This window comes from Astatotilapia calliptera, chromosome 16, assembly GCF_900246225.1.
Source record: "Astatotilapia calliptera chromosome 16, fAstCal1.2, whole genome shotgun sequence".
NCBI lineage: Eukaryota > Metazoa > Chordata > Actinopteri > Cichliformes > Cichlidae > Astatotilapia > Astatotilapia calliptera.
The window spans coordinates 24,441,190-24,459,259 of NC_039317.1; the positions used below are offsets into that span (position 1 = coordinate 24,441,190).

General features: G+C 38.2%; 1 protein-coding gene across 2 annotated transcripts in view; it reads left to right on the top strand.

Annotated features, from left to right (window-relative positions):
* LOC113008222 (ephrin type-A receptor 6-like) overlaps positions 1–18,070 on the top strand; it is a 182,384-nt gene that overhangs the window by 6,633 nt on the left and 157,681 nt on the right. The window contains exon 2 of one of the 2 annotated variants that reach the window (XM_026145495.1): positions 3,832–3,896. In XM_026145495.1, the coding sequence (XP_026001280.1) occupies positions 3,832–3,896 (65 nt within the window). Of the gene's footprint in view, positions 1–3,831; positions 3,897–16,845; positions 16,877–18,070 lie in introns of those variants that run through there. The other variant, XM_026145496.1, reaches the window with a different exon arrangement.

The window sequence follows — 18,070 nt, forward strand, 5'->3', positions numbered from 1 at the left end:
TATTGGCAGGTCACACCTTTAACTCCTCTACTGTCAGCTGAACTCCAGAGGTGTTTCATTTCTAAGTATCCTTTGTCTGGCTCACAAATAAAGAAGAAATTTCATGGTGCCACACTTTTCTTATAAAGGTGGGAACACAAGGCTTGAACCGAACAGTGCAATGTTGTCAGCCGAATACATTCACACTGCCTCCTACTGTAATGTACATCAGCTATTCTTTATATATGGTGAGGGGAGGTGTGAATCTCCTTACTGCGGTGAACGACGCAGCCAACTCTCAGTAATTAGGCTATTCTCGAGGGATTGTGCTGCTTACCTGCCCACAGTAGCCTAATGGTGTCCATTAACAGCATTGGCAGAGACACCTAGTCTCCAATCTGGCATTGACACTGACATGGCACAGACCTGGCATTGGTGGGCAGAAATAAACACACAGAGATGCTGGAACTAATCCAATACCACCCGTTAGCAGAAATATTAAACTCAGCCAGTAGTGTAGTGAAGATGGGATTTGAAGATGAAAGGCTCAGTATGGTGTCCTTTCTTTTTTTCCGGGGGGGGGGGATCAATAGAGTTATATATATCAATGTACATTTTCTGCATTTACTCTTGAACTATAGCGGTATAAACATCATGTGGTACTCACTTTGTTTTCATTTTTCCTAATGAAGTTTACAAGAAGAGTGATGGCCACAGAAAAAGAGGGCGCTACTTATTTAAACTCTCAAGAAAAGATAAGATAAAATGTTTCATTATTTTATTGTAATGTTTTTATTACATTGCATATAAATCTCACAGCAGACAATATAATGAGTTGAGTTTCCATAAATCTAATTAGAAACTAAGGGGGGGTTTGTGGTGTAACTTGTGGTATATTAAACTCCAGTTTGAAGCAATTTCATGGCCAGGTGAGGCTTTTTCCCAGATAAAAGACCTGGAGTTGAATCCAAGTGTTAAACAGTTGGTAGCTTTTCAGTGGAACTCTCAATATAAGGCCCAAAGAGATGTTAGTGCAAGCAAGGAAGGCCATCATTAAGCTGAAAAATAAATAGTTAAATAATCCTATGAGAGAGCTAGCAAAAGCTTTAGTCGTGCAATCTAGTACATTCTTAAAAAGAATGAATGCACTGATCCGATCTGCAAAACCAAAAGGCCCACAAGACCACAGAAGACACCTTTAGTGGATGATTGCAGGACTCTTCTTTGGTTAAGAAAACCCTCCACAGCATCAAACCAAGTTGACAGGTTCTTCAGGAGTGAGGCAAAATATGGAATCAAGCCACACCTTACCAAGGGTTTACAGCAAGGTGCAAACCACTGGTTACACTCAGGAACAGGAAGGTCATACAAGATATGTGTTGCCTACATGTGTTGCCTATAGCAACACATGTAGGACTGATTAGAACTAATAAGAGTTATTCAGTGGTCTGATAACAGTCGAGATGGGCTGTTTTAGGGTTTTGCTACCTTTAGCCTGACACTGAGGAAGTGAACGAAGCACTTAAATGAATGTTTCTTACCCCTCACTGTAAAATTCTGATTGGGTATTGTCATCACCCTGTCGGGAGGGCAGTCGACAGGGACACCCAAGTTTGTGAATGTAATACCTTGAGAAGGAAGTCACCTAGGATTTTGAAATTTACACCATAGATGTATCCACTAAAACTCTCAGTGACCTCAGCCTCAAGGTCAGTAGGCAGAGGTGAAGTTTTTTGAAAATCTTTCAAATCAGTGACATACAATTTTGAAATGCATACAAAAGATGCAACTACTAGGAGGCTGAGGGGTACCAGTGTCCACTGCCAGTATTTTTGTTGTTTCATGTTGTCTTATTTGAATCTTTTTGCTGACAACTCTTGGACTTTTGCATTTTGAATCCAGCTATGTATGTGGATTTTCTGGTGACTAATCAGAGATTCTACTCTTAAAGTTCTCTCTTTATGGATGAGGAAACATGTGAGCCAAGCCAGAGGGCTCTGCAGATATTCTGGTCATCACAAAGATTGTTTTAGTTATTTATTTTTTATTCATTTTGATTTTTTCCTTTTGTTTTAAATCTATTCTACTACTTACACAAATTCACTGTATTTGTTGCCTTTTTTTGTATTTGTCAACTCTGTCAGTGCTAAAAAAAAAATATTGTCCTGAATGATTTGGGTCTTGGATGCTGTGAAATGTGCATTTCTTGATCCAAAAGTGGTTTTACATTATGTCAAAAGTGTATGTACCATTCCACCCCTCTGAGAATCCCAGTCAGCAGATATTTGGACAATCTCTGTCAGCCAGGCTCCATCAGAAGTGCACTGTGTGAAGACTGGGAAACAGATGCAAATGTCTCTTCTTCTTGTCTGTTTGCCCTGATGTTAACAGAGGACATATCACATTTCTTTTGCCTTCACATTGTAATTCGCAAATGGTCGTAATCACAATATCACAGCACTGAAATGGCTTTCTTTGATGTACATTTGGTTGTAATAACTAGCTATTCTAGAGTAATGATGTTAATGGAGATTTATTCAGGGAATATTGTCACTGATAAAGATCTGTGTTGCTATAATGAGTCCCCCGAGGACCACTTACAGAGCTCTAAATGGACAGTCATGACTGACTGACACTTAAAATTCAGTCTTTAACTTTAAGTCGAAATTACACTTTGGTTTGTCAGAAATCGTGTCGGTACTGATATGGCGCTATTTGAAAAAGCAACATTTAAGATCTAAGTCAATGATTTTTGAAGGAAATATTTAAAGCTGAATTTTTGCTTCTTGTGATCATTATTAAAGGTAGAAAGGTAGAAGCCTGGGACTTCCAGTGTTAAAAGAGACAAGGGAACAGTTTTGAATAAGTCTGTTGAGACTAGTGTTGTTATTGTTGATGTTTTTGTCTGTTAGCATTGATTCTCTCCTTGAGTACTAATTCTTTTCCTGTACCCACTTAATCATGCAGTGCATACTCACCTAATAGGGACATACTGTAAGAGACTGTCACACATACTGTGTATTTGGCACTTTTGACAAGGTGACTGGATGGGCTCCATGTAATATTTATGGATTCTGAAAATGCATCAGGGTCTTTGTATAAAATCTGTTCCCTACTGTTGTCACATGTGTGGGAAAACTTTTTTTTTTTTTAATTTGTGTTATTATGCTGCTATCTCACTGAAGGCAAATTCTGGAAGACACAGTTTTTTCTTTTCAGTGTAAATCACTTGTCACCGGGAGAAGTGCTTTCCTCCTGAATTATTAAATCTGTTGTCCTTGAGAGCATGACAAAGTATTGACAAGGATGACAATATTTTCCCCTCTAAAATAGTATTTTTTAACACTACTTGGAAGTTTAAAGTCACCTGACAATGATATTATTATGCTGTGCCATGATTTATATCATTGCTTTAATTTATATGCAATAAAACATAGCAGGGTCTTGACTGATGTTTGGCACAATGGAACATACACTTTACTAGCATAGGAAGGATTGATACATCACTTATAGTATTTCATGAAAAGTCTTGATCATCGCCAGTAGGAGAGCATATTGTGGGTGAGATTGAAGTAAAGCTATGGATAGCTGAGGAGGGAATGGCCTGTTGACAGCAATTTGACTGCAATCCATCAAACTTTAAATTGTGTTGCAAGTGGCAAAAATGTTGCTCCTACTGTACACGCAACTGTGCTCATAAATATTCATCCAAGAAACTCATTTTCGTTAATATGAAAAATGTCTAGATGAACACGTTTTTGACAGATTTTTCAATTTACAGTGTGAAAGAGAACTTTTTATGTGTTCCCAGATGGCTAATGTATGTATTTCCTCCTCTTATTCTCATTTCAGTTGTGTTGCTGGATACAACGTCTGTGCTTGGGGAGCTTGGATGGAAGACATATCCAATAAATGGGGTAAGAGGGGAACCTCTGTCCCATGTTATTTCATTTATTATTACTGTCCAGAATGTCTTGTTAAAAAAGGAATAGCTACTGTTGCATCAAGGAGATCAACTATATTGATTTAAAGAGGACAAAATTGGTAGAATGATCCTTTTGTGGATTCGTTTTGTATTCAGATTACTCTGTCCTCACAGAATATACAAAATAGAGGTGAGGTTTAAAACCTCCTACTATGGTGTTCAGTTTCGTACTCCTGATTAATTCCTGTCTCGGTGTTCTGGGAATCCATCCTACCTGACAAACCATCCTACTCATTGTTTCTGCGCACAATACGAAATTAAGTGGCAAACCGTCCTACCTTTGTGAATATTAGCTAGATAAATACTCTTACGGGTAAAATTAAGTGCCAAACCATCCTACCTTTGTGAATGTGACCTACAAGCATACTTTAACAGCTAAAGTTTAGTGGCAAATTGTTCTACCTTTGTTAATCTGAGCTAGAAGCATATTTTCACAGCTAAAATTCAGTGGTGAACCATCCTACCTTTGTGAATATGAGCTAGAAGCATACTTTCGAGGCTACAATTAAGTGGCAAATTGTCCTACCTTTGTTAATAACAGCTAGAAACATACTCTGACGGGTGAAATTAAGTGCCAAACCATGCTACCTTTGTGAATGTTACCTATAGCCATAATTTAACGGGTAAATTGAAGTGGCAAACCATTCTGCCTTTAAGAATATAAGCTACAAGCATACTCTGATGGGCAACGTTAAGTGGCAAACTGTCATACCTACTTAAATTTATGCTGGAATTACTCTGTGACAGCAGAAATGTGCATAAACTACCTAGGGTAGGACATTTTGCCAAAGTAGGACGGTTTGTCAAAACACCATTTCTGTCACGTTTGGGCCACATTATTCTTTAATTCACACATGCTTTTTTTTCCATATTAAATATACATTCTTAAAATGTTAAGAATTCTTTCCATTCTTTCACGATTCATTTTGCCATCTTATTCAAAGTCCAAGAATGTAGTTTTCAACTTTTCTTTTAAACTTAGGTTGCCTCTCAGCATAGAAACAATAACTGCTCTGTACCCTATTTTGTGTTTTTGTCTGTCAGCTACACCAAAGGGATTTTCCAATTTTGTTCAGACAGTAAATGCTTGAAGCCCAACAGCAATTTCGTGTCCACCTGAAAATCAGAACTTTGGAAAAAGCAGCAAGTGTCAAACAATTCCTGTATATTGCCTTGATAAAATATAGATGCACTGACAACAAACTGGAACATCTTCAGATCAAAACCTTCACACTGCATCAAAAGCTTTCTCTCACCGTGCTGACACAATACCTAAAAGTCTATTTGAAAATGTCTTCAAGCAATAAGGAATAGCAGTGGAATTGCCTGACTTCCACCACTTTGCTCATATCCCGGTCTTTCCTTCATGCCAATTAACTATGACACGACCCAATTCGTGGTGGAACCTAAATACAGGAAAGAGGGAGAAGCTACACTAAAACTGTGAGGTCCATAAGTATTTGGACATTGATCTCTTTACAATGTCACAGTGTATTTAAAATAAGATAATCAATATGTGATTGAAGTGCAGACTTTCAGCTTTAATTCAAGGAGTTTAAATAAGATTAGATAAAACTGCTAAGTAATTACTACCATTTTTATATGTACCAAATAAAAAGAACATCATTTTAAACCGCAATTGTTGTTCATACATGCATTCAGTGTCTGAAGTATAGAACCTGTGGACATCACCAAATGGCGCCAGGTCTTTCCTGCACCTTCAGTTGCTGCTTGTTTGTGGTTCCCTCAGTTTTTTTTTTTGGAGTAGCTGAAAAACATGCTCTATTGGGCTGAAATAAGGTGAGAGACTAAGCCAATGTAAAAGATGCCACTTCTTTGCTTTGAGAAACTCCTGGGCTTTTTTTTACAGCATGTTTTGGGTCATTATCCATTTGCTCTGCAAAGCGCTGTTTGATTAGCTGTGTAGCATTTTTCTGAATCTGAACAAAGAGAGTAGCCCTGTGTACACTTCAGAATTCATCCTGCTACTTTTATCTGCAGTCACACAATCAGTAAACACTATTGACCACGTTCCACTGGCAGCCACACATGTATATACTGTACCATTCCCTCCACTATATTTGACAGATGATAGATTAAGTTAATTTTGTTTTTCATTTAGTCTTATTTAGTCTAATTTCATTGGTTCTTGAGTGTAACCAGTGGTTTGCACCTTGTTGCAAACCCTGTGTTTTTACATTCAAGAAATTGTCTCTTGATTGTAGACTTTGAGAGTGAGGTCCCCACCTCCTTGAGAGTGTTTTTGACTTGACTGGATGTAGTGAAGGATTTTTTCTTTACCATGGAAATCCGTCATCTTGCACTTTAGTTCTACGACTATACCAGATTGTTAATTTGACCACTCCTTGACCACAACATTTTATGGGGGTCTTTATAAATGGGTGTATAAAAAAAGTATATATTTCAGAATTAAGTACTGAACTTTTGTTAAATACCCCAGAATTGAATTTACAAGTCTACACTTCCATCATATCTTGACTGTCTGCACATCTTGACTGTTTGTAAATTCATGGTGTACAGAGGCAAAATAGCAAAAACTGTCATTATTTCTACACACTCAAGTGTGAGTTAACGGAACTTCTGTTTTTACAGTTTATAAGCAAGCTCATCACTTCTGTAAAACAAAATAATATTGAAAAGAGTCAATTATAAGCTAGTTTTAAAAATAATAATTAGTTCTTTTAAACTCTGTATGACCATCTAAGATTTGTACTTCCAGGGAGCTAATTATAAATTAATGTTATGCTACCAAACTTTAGACTTCAATATATCCTAAAGTTTGCTGTTTACTTTCCCTCTGGTAAACATTTTGATTATATTCTCATGTCACATGAGAGTTTATTCTCTAATTGCCTGAGTCTGACGACCTTGGATCCACTTATAAGAAAGTTTCAGTAACACCAGCCAACAGTAGCAAAAGCAGCAGCACTTACCAACAGCAAAAGTTCAGGATATCCTCAACAACTCACCTCAATATCACCGTCAGTGGTCAGAAGTGAGTTTTATTGACTCACCGACCCATATCGGACTCCTTACACAGGCAGTTTTACAGCCTCCTCCAGAATAAATAGGTGTGGACACATTTGGAAGCTGAGGCAAACAGTGGACTGACAGTCTGTACTTCCTACAAATGAAAGCCAGCTGGGGTGTTAGAGGAAACTTAGGTTAGAAATGGTTAAATATCACAAAACATCCCAATGATATTATTATTATTTAAAATGTTCTTCCTGATTTATTGTTATTCAAATACATTAAAATGTAGCGTGTACAGAGATGTTTTATATAGAGATAATAGATGTGGAAAACTAACAGCCATCTGTGGCCATTATAGTGAAATACACAGAGTTGGCCATGGCCTTTGATTGTTGGGCCCCAATAATAACCGTTTTATGACAACATTGACATCAAATACATCCACTCTTACGAGCCTCTGTTTGCCTAGGTTGTGCACCTCTTGATTTTTGTAATCTGCCTCATTTTACAACTACAACTGCAGCTGGGTTGAAGACACAAGTGCAAGATTGAGTTTCTGTACTGATAGGTCATTAAAATGTATAGAAAAAAAAAACCTGACACAAAGATTTAAAGATTACACAAAGGGAGATGTTGCAGTAGTTTGACTTTGTGTAAAATCCATCCATTTGTAGGATCGCATCAGATTCACTTTGTGGAAAACACTTTGAAAAAGAGAAACGTCAGCTCTGATGTGAAGGTATAATGTGAGTGTGGAAACATCTGCTGTATCGTTCAGAGGAATAGGTACTGATGCCATAAGAGCACTCATTAGCATCCTTACGCTGAACTGGATGGATGGATGGATGGATGTTCACTTTGCTTCATTGTGGCTAAAACCATGTGATTTTATTACTAATGTAACTAATTGGCATTGTGATTGTAGGAGATATATTATAAATGCAGAAAATAAACCCAAAAAAGTCCTTGCCTGAAAATATGTAGTTTCTCCATAGAAATAAATAATTACATGTATTCTTTGAAAGTAATTGTGATCAAATGGTGTCACGACTTCACCCCCACCCGTCTCTTTCTGTCTCTCCCCACATGGCCCTTGGTGGCCCATATCAGGGTTATGGAGGTGATTACATCATGTAGGTTATGGTGACAGCCGCCCAGAGGGTTAGGGAGGAGGGAGCGAGGCTACTGTCTTCATGATTGAGCTGTCAGTCCTCTCCCCTCCTCACTCATCCTCTGTCCTCCGATTTACCATTAATATTTAAGGCATGAGGTGAGAGGCCTGAGGGAAGGTGTGAAGATCTGGGGAGGTAAAATAGTTTAAATCCCCCACACTACCTGGAAGCAAGCAAGAGCAAGTCAATCTCCACCATATTAGACACAGCTTGGTATCAGGCCAATACAGCAGCGCATCATGTAGCTGCCTATCAGAGTTGCACACTAGTTCTAGTTTTGGGCATAAACTGCTGTCAGTCAGTCCTGCCCAGTACACCTTAAAATAAATTCATATGGAGTTTCTGTCCTAAAATAATTCCCCAATGATGAACTTGCAAAGAATATAGCTGTGTATATGATATGAAATTGAACAGGAAGTGGAAATATATATATATATATATATATATATATATATATATATATATATATATATATATATGTATGAATCTGTTTTTTTTTTTATCAATAGCCTCTAAACAACTCCTGTAACAAGAGGAAGATGAGTGGCTGTGTAGAGTACACTCCAGGGGCTTGCAAGCATTTTAATGCTGTGGCAATATCATTTTTTACATTTCGCATAACGTCAAAAATTCATGCTGAATTACTTGTCGACACTTTGCATTATATCCAAAAGTGTAAAGATAACTGTTACTGGATTAAAATATTACTGGAAAAAGAAAAACTTTAAAATGTGATGATTCTCAAGCAAGTTTTGTTTTTTGTTTTTTTTGGGGTTTTTTTTTCTTATTTCTTAATGGATATATGAGCATCCAGTCGCAACATTTGGATGACATCCTTGCTATATGTAACCCCAGTTATATATACTGTACCTGAATGAGAAGAGATTTAATGTACCTTTAATTGACTCACAGCCACTTCAGCTCCAAATGAGGATAACTACCTCCCTATCTACCCAGGTGCATCTCAGCATGTAACTGACCTCACTCCGTGTCTTTGCTTCACATCTCCTGCCTCGAGCTGTCCTGTTAAATCTTTTTTGCTGGGAGGTATGCTTTTATTTCAAACATACCTTAAAAAATGAAACCTAATTTTAATTCCATATCTTACATCTTATATATGTAAGATATGTGTTTTCCTAAAACAATCAAGCTTCAAATGAAAATTATTGCCTTGGAATCAAATGCAAAATGTGACCTATATATAGAAATCTTTACAGCACACATATACTTTTTAACACTTCTTGTTGTCATTAGGTGCAGTAGGTTTCTCAGCAGTACTGGGCTACCAAATCCTTACTATGGACAGATTTGTGTCTGATTATCACAGTTGTCTGGGAATACTTTTAATTAAAATGAAGATTACAGGGAAAGTGTGCAACACTTCAGTTAATTAATTGTGGTTGGTTCTTTCAGTCCCTAGCTGTCATTTCCCTACAGGGTCACATTCAAGGTGTCTACAACACTCTGGAAATCTATGAACAGATGTTTACCAACCGCATACATGATCATACGTGTTGGTCAGGTTCAGTTTTCAGTGCCAAGGTGTCCTTTAATCATTTTATCCTTACTCTGCTTCGAAAGTTAATAGACCTGTTTCAGCTGGCCCATAATGGGAAACCATCTAAGGAGGACTGTTGTTATGTTTTTTAATGGCTTGAACGTGGAAATATCCTCAGAATTAAAAACACATTCACCCTTAAAGATTTCACTCAGAGTTGTGCATACTGAGCGGAAATTGATCTACGCCATGTCTTTCAAGGACTTTGACTCTGAAATGTTTTTTTCTCCAGTTAAAGTTCATACATAAACTAGTGTTTGTTTGGGGGTTTTTTTTCTTTTTTTTGGGGGGGGGGGGGGGGGGGGTATGTTTTGAAATGCTCTATATTGATGAAAAACAGGGCATCAGAAGGGGAAAATGGAAGAGACAGAAGAAGGAAAGAGGATTGATTTGGCATCTGTCCATTCTGAATATTGTAGCTGTATGCAGACACAGTGCTGAAAAATGCACGAGTCATTTCCCAGCGTTGGGGGGTGGGCGGGGGGGTGACCGTGTCGGGGGATCGTTGTAGCAATTATTGCAGCAGCTAATTTATTAAATTACATAAAAGAGCTTTAAGGGATTAAGAATGCCTAATGTTACCTTTTGTTTTCACACGTTGACATTGTAATGCTAACTGAGAAAAGGCAGGTTTCAATACAGAGACTGATAGTTGTCCATTATGCAGGGAGAGCGTAATCCTATTTTTATCTATTGTCAGAGATCCCAAGCAGCCAATAACTCATATCTACTGGGGGCGTATAAACAGTGTTATGTAAGTGGGGAGTACAATGGCGGCACATTGGTTTACTGCTGCTGGAACACTGCTCAGTCAAATATTAGACTGTGCAACCTCAATACCTCACAGGCGTAAGGCTCAGAACAGCACATTTGTCTCGCGTGTCTGTGTGCACACTGTGTGTGTATTTGTAATGTTTCGGGCACATAAATCAGTTTTCAAAGTCTCTTTTTGTAATAGGAACAAACAGTTCCCAATATGATCAATCATTGGCTTTTACAGTAGGCTGACAGATTAGCCTAAGCTTAGGATACGTTTAGCCTTAGTCAAGTAGTGGTTACAGTGTTGGCTAGATTAGTTTCCATGAAATTCATTTGTATCAGTGCAGAGTCCTCCAGAGTGATGGAAAGTCTGTCGGTATTGTAGCAAAAGCATAATTTTAGATTTTCATTTCTTTACATCTATTTGCTAACCCTCGTGGTAGTATACTGGACAGAAGCCCACATTACTGTTCTGAGATAGCATTGCTTTTTTCAATACATATTGATTCTTAATACATTTAGAAAACATTCATCATTCACTTTCTGTAGGATACCGACTGTTACTTTTTACTGTTTAAGCTTTCTCATCACTCTGACGTCACCTTAACAAACCCACAAGGACCATAAGGGCGTACTTTCATATTTGTTGTATTTTTCTTTTAAAACTGTTCTTGCTACTGCACGTTTAAAAACTTTTAATTGCACAACACATCCACTGCCATATATGTGTCGTGACTGTTGCAATCAGTTTTGTGGGTGCTGCAAATGATTAGAAAATAGAAATAGAAGTAGAAGTAGAAATAGAAAGCTTTTTGGCCCTAGCAAGTCAGCATGCGAAATTAGGAATAACAGCAGACATCTCCATCAAGGCTCAAATGAAATGTGCTCGTTGTTGGTCTCAATTAGCTTCATTTGGTCTTCCAGCTTTGGTGAAAGTTTTGAAAAAACTAAATATGGGGCTTGCACGACAGGGTATCAGGAAGAAACAGAGCTGAAAAGAGAGTGAAATCACAGAGGCACAGAGGGTTAGTTGGCCATGTTGGATAGAATGAATAAAATGACTAACACATTAAACGCATTAAAATGCTTACGGACTCATGAAAGCATTTGTACATCATATCAAGCCGCTTTACTTTCCCCCAGTCCTAATCCTTAATCTCTTTATCGCAATATTTAACCACAGTAATTGATTGCAACTACGTGACCTGAGGCTTATCTCAAAGCACTTTTTCCATCCCTAATACTATTAGCCTTGAGAGTGAGACTGAATAACAGAGAGAAGAAGACAGAAGAAAATCTGTATGTCAGTGTCCTTCATAGCTCAGATAAACTTCTCTAAGGCGTGCTGCTGAGTGATGGCCGGCAGCTCTGCAAGGAAAAAAAGGAAATAATCCTGAACCACTCCACTTCTCCCCACGGAGGCTCTAATATAAAAAAGGTATGATGATTTAGCACACCAGTATTCATCTCAGGGACCTCTGCCATAACCGGGCTTAAGCAGTGCTGGGGGATTCCTTAATTGGCTTGTTTCTTGTCAGGGACACACTGAGGCCAATATCTAATGCGCTCCCACTCGGCATCTCGCTGACAACGGAACATATCCTGACAGGTTTTTGGGCTAACCCTCACCGTGTGAGGAATACAGCGAAGCTGAGTTAGAGAAAGAGAAAGAGTAGGAGGTACAGGATAGATGCAAATAGAGAGAGGGGAAAATTGAGGGAGGGAAGAGTGAGGAGATTATTAGTGCCTGGCTGAATGCAGGAGCTGAATACATAAATACAGGAAATACTAGCAACCAAGGAGAGAAAATAGAATATCTGGTTTCTGTAAGACAGCCGGAGTTTAGACAGATAGACTTATCTATCTGTGAAAAGCTCTGGAAATTTTCTCACATGCAATAGGTCAATAGTTCAGTCTAAGTTAAGCCTACAGTGAAGTTTCTATAAAAACAGCAGTCGTACCATGAAGGCAACTGGGTCGCTATTTGACATTGGCACAACCATGTCTTTGAGGTTAAAGTCCATATTCCATAAAAATGTGTGTTCAGAAGGTAAGGTGAGGCATCACAACCTGAGTTAACTAGACCTTCATTCTTCATTCATAAGTCTACGCTCAGTGTTGTATTCCTGTAATATGTAAGAAGTGTACCTGTGTGTTGGTTAAGTAAACGTCAGTGCCCAAAACAAAGTAATTTTTTACCTCCAATAGACAGTTTTCAGAAAAAAACAAGTAAATCTGAATTCTGATATTGATTTTTTTTAATAATAGTTCTGATATGATTTGAGCACAGAAACTAGTTTTGATCTTGCCAGAAAAATGGGAAATAGTTGCAGCAATTTATTGGAACATGTGCAAACATACTTGGAACTTCACTATTAAAGGCAAAAATAAAGCTTCAAAGTGTATATTTGGTTGAACACCTTTATTCTTCAGCACTGCCTGAACTTTCTTAGGTAAGCTTTCGTGTATTGTCTTCAGGAATTATTCTCTTTTTTCTAACTAGGTATGCTTTTACTGCACTGGCATGTGATCATTCTCTGCTGATGTTACCAATCAGATGCTTTCCAAATGGTAATGCATGATGGATAAACACATACTCACTGCTGTACCTCTCACCTGATCTCCGCTGTACATACTGACCAGAATTTGAACCAGAAACTTCAAATCTGGATTTATCACTCCATAAGACCTGTTGGATTTGAGTTTCAGTCCACCTCTTGCATAATTAGGCATGCTTCAGTCTTTTTTCCATTTCCCTTCCCTAAGAATGGCTCCGTGGCAGCCAGCCTTCCACTGAGACCATTTCTAGCTCAGCTGAAACACTAGATGCATCTTTCAGGTCTAAAGGACATGATTTTCTGATACTGTTCACCTGCTGTAGACAGATTTTTTTAGATTTGTAGATTTTTTCACCTACTCACCAGAAGGTTGGTGGTTCAATCCCAGGCTCCTCCATTCCAGTGTGGTATAATTGGGTGAATGCACAAGTTGTATAAAGCGCTTTGAGGGCTCAGTGAGAGTAGAAGAGTGCTATATAAGAACCAGTCCATTTACCATTCATGTCTTTTGTCCTTCACTTCTCTAGTTATCTTACTTTTTTTAAGACATACTACACACCATGCAAAGATCTGATGATGTTCAGGTGTAAGGACTGCAAAAGAATGAAAAGTACCTTTAGAAATCCTGAAGAACAATTGTTCAAAAAAGTCTAGTTTTGTGGAAGCAAAATATCAAGAAATGTGTGTGTGTGTGTTTTTTTACTCAGTATTGTACTTTGGCAGCAGTACTTTTTAATTGAGCCTAAACCTAAAAGTAATCAAAACAACTTTTACTTCTTTGTTTCTCAGAGTGTTTTTCTCATATTATTCTTATTGTCTTCCTCTGTGGTTGTCTTCCACTCATCGTTTTTTCCTGCCTTTCATAACTGCACTAATCCTATACCATTATCTTTGCTGTATCTTGATGGCAGTCTATTGAAAGGCCAAGTGTGCCAGCTAAATTTTAGTGTAAGGTGAGCTGGCAGAAAACTCCAGCTCTAAATGCAAAGCCAAATGCAGACACAGAGACAGAGAACTAGAAGAAGCTGGTGAGACAGGCAACAAGAGGTTAAGCTGGGAATCCATTAATGTTTCATAGCTAGATAGACAAGCAACATCACTGTAAGACTGGCTGTTATAGCAGTATTCAAGCAGCCAATTGTATATTGACTTCTTGGTAAGATGCCTATAATGGGGGGACCTGCTGACACACACATACTCAGGAACATGTATACCAAGAGTTGCATATTGACAGTTTTCTTTTTCATTATTCTTCCACACACACACACATATTTGCATACACAAATGGATAGATTCTTTATGTGTACACCAAAAGAACAGTGTGGTGGCCCAGTTAGACAAAACCTGCCCAAGGTCACGGTGCTTTATCTCTAGTAGGCTGTTTATCCCTGTCTGTTTCACTTCACTTGCATCAGAAAATATATTACAGTGACAATGACGCATTTCTGCAGAATTCCAAACCTAAAACCTCAGCTCTGCTGTTCTCTGGCACCGAGTATGCTGCACTCCCAGCTGGCTGATCAGAGCCTTAAAAAGACATTACAGTTTGGTCACACTATCCAAAAAGTCTGTTAACATCAGCAAGAAGAGGTAATAATCCAGGATTTTTATTAGAGTGGTTAATGTTGGTCAGATAATAGTGCTTGTTACAGTTTTGCGATTGAGATTAAGGTGTCATGGATTTGCAGATGTTTTCATTGTATCATTTATGTTGTGCTTAAGTTATTACAACTTCAATTCAAAAAAAGTTTGAACAGCTCATCAGCAGTTCTGGGTTGCTTTGCCATATTTTTCATTGTATGATTTAATGATATAGACAGGTCAAATGAATGAAGATATAGACAGGTTTAGGAGCAACAAGCAAGTCATATATAGTTATATAGACAACATCCTTTAAGGGAAAGAATTGTTTCGCCAAGCCAGTATCAAACCACTATTTACATGTATAACAATGGCATGGCTCATGGCAAAATGCTATGGGTAATAAATGTTGCATACTTGCAGTCCAAAAGAGTCATCTATTGAAAACATTTGTCTCATTTTTAAACATTTTTCACATTTAATGTAGTTATTCATTAAATGTGATTCTGATCAGATGTTTTTTTTTATCCCAGAGGAAATTACATGGTCACAGTTGCACAGTTACTAGCGCACGCAAGCTAAAGTACCAATATTAGATAATACAATATCATACAAAATAGCTCTTCCTCTAATATATAACTATCCCTGATATATTGCACAAATACAAACACAAATTGGACAAACAGTATATACTTAAGTGTACTGCAAATGATTTTCTGCTAGCCTGATGAAAATTCCACTTTTTAAGATACTAACAGAAAATGTTAAAATGTCTTTCGGAAAGCGTTCTTACTTTAGGAAGAGTGCCTGGCTCTCTCTATCAACTGTTGAACATCTTTCTTTGTCTCCCAGATTATGTGTGGTTGATTGAAACAGGATTTTTCTTTGGGGTTGTCTATATAGTCTTGTAATAGCTTTGTGCCTAGCAGAGCAATCGCAGTGCTCCATCAAGCTCTGACACATCCATTTGTCACACTCTCTGTGGTCAGATAGAAAACCAAGGGAAGAAGCACACATACACATTGATAAGCACACACGCAAAATGAGATATAATGCCAAGCATTGTGTCCTAGTGTAAAGTACATATAGCATTATCATATTATGACGCTACTGAAGAAAATGCATCTCACCCTGTGTTGTTTGGACACAGGCATGCCATGAACCACTGAATGAGTCACTGAAGAAAATCCAACCTGACACGTTCAAATGGAAACGAAAATGTTACAAACCGAGACTGACCAACACAATGTTGACATTTTACACCCTGACCAAAGTAGCAACTCAAGTGACAAGCTAAACCAGCAGATGCATTATCTGTGGTAGAACAACAATATTGCTTTGCTGATTGGGTCATTTGTAGTTGTCACACATTTACACATAACACTCAATGAAAATGCTTCTTCCTCTTTAAATCACACTCCTACTATTACTGCATAGTGATTCTTTTATAATTTGCGATCAAAAAGTTCCGAAACTGTTCATAGACCGTTGCACACAAATGGCATGTAGCATGTTTGTGGTTGTGCAACAGGTACAAGTACTGTTTGACCTTGAAAAATCAAGATTAAGATTTATGCTACTTTCGTGTGGCACATTTGCAATTTCACAGTGATTTAACACTCAGTCAGTGTCTGCAAGGACCTCCATCAATTGGCCTGGGGTAACCCAACCTTTGAGTTAACAGTGGGCACGGAGTCATCGCTTGCTATGAGAACATATAGTAGTCTGTGTGGTATTAGACCTCAAAGCGTTCAAGGTCAAAAAGACATCAGAAAAGTATAACAAAAAGAATAAAAGAAGAAGATGATGAAAAACAGGAAAAAGAAGAAAAAGAGAAAGAAGAGGAATCAATGTCTTGCACTGTTTCCAAGGTGCCAGACTTTCGTGTATTTTTTCAAAGTGGTCTGGAGCAATAATTCTCCAGGCTTTTTGAAGGTCTGTCAATGTTTTATTAACCAACCAAAGAAATGGTTCTGTTGTTTGTTAGAAAAACAACAGAACAGAAAAAAAAGAACAATACAAAATTTGTAATTTATTTTATCAACTTTCCTTCTGACGATGCTGTCTGTGTTGAGCGCTCAGTGAATCTGCATTTGACTACTCCGCCTAGGCTCGAGAGTGCAGCCTAGGCGGAGTAGTCGAACGCAGATTCACTGAGCACTCAACACAGACAGCATGGTCAGAAGGAAGAGGCAGGGCAAGCTAGCGAGACAGAAGTGGACCTCCCCACCCTCATTCAGATCTGGCGTTTGGAATTATTTTGGTTTTCATGTGACGTATGACCCTGAAGGTAAGCGAGTCATGGACTAAAGTAAAACAGTATGTTGGATGTGCCATGCAATGCTCAATTACATGGGTGGGAGCTAGTGTGTTAGCGCAGTTAGCTCGTTAACGTGTTGGCCGTCTAGCCCCTCTGTATAGGGTAGCTCGTTAACGGAGATTTGCCGTGTTGTGGCGTTAAGGTTATTTCAACGAGATTAACCTGAAAGCACTAGTGGGAACACAACGAATATGACTGCACATTTACACCGACATCATCCTAGTGCAAAGACAAAAACAACAAGCATGCATGCTACAAACTTTAGCCGAGTCATTTAGACAGCTGTTAGCACAGGATTCTCCTTATGGAGACCTGATATGTTTAATATGCTGCTGAGAATATAGCCCAGAAGAAGCGGATAGTATAGCTTTTATTTTGGAAAGAGACATTTCTCTGTAATAAACTCTCTTTTCAAAAGATGAGTGATTCCTCAATCAGATACAGGGCTCGCAATATCGCTAGCCCGACGTCCCGGGGCTATCTCTGCCCTGCCTGTCCGGCTATTGTAGGAAGGAAAAATATATGTCAATGCTTTTGCATTCTTTCAGAAATGTAGCTGGGTAATTATGTCATTGGGTGAGCCACTGTCAATATGTGACATATTGAAATCGTGTTTGAATTTGCGCTTGTTTTTTTGCTTTCACTTTGCAATCGTGCGAACTGTGTATAGAGAGCGATAGCACTGATCTGTGAGTGATGATAATTTGTGCACCAATTCCTCTGACATCGTCTTATTAATTGTTAGCTTACTATGCAAACATGACAAGTGAAATCTCCCACAGCAAGCTTAAACATGTGAGAGGTTGATCGTGCAGAGAATCGCTGAGCTTATGTGAGTGCGGCAGGATATATATTTCACTAAGATGACCTGGATGACTGAGAACCTTCACAGACAGATATATATTTTAGTTCTGCTGAGCCAAATAAGACAGGTCAGGGTGAAGAAGTGACAGCCAAAGAAAAGCTTACCACAAAACGGAGAAGTTATGACAAATGAGACTATAAGGCAAAAAGAAAGTGCAGCTTTATGGTTTCATGGACAAAATAATTTCTGTGGCTGCAATATGACGAGCTAAAAAACAACACGCACAAGGGTTAGGGTTAAATTTAAAAACTGTACTTTTGTGTTAAAATATATATTTATAATTTTAATAAATGACAAAT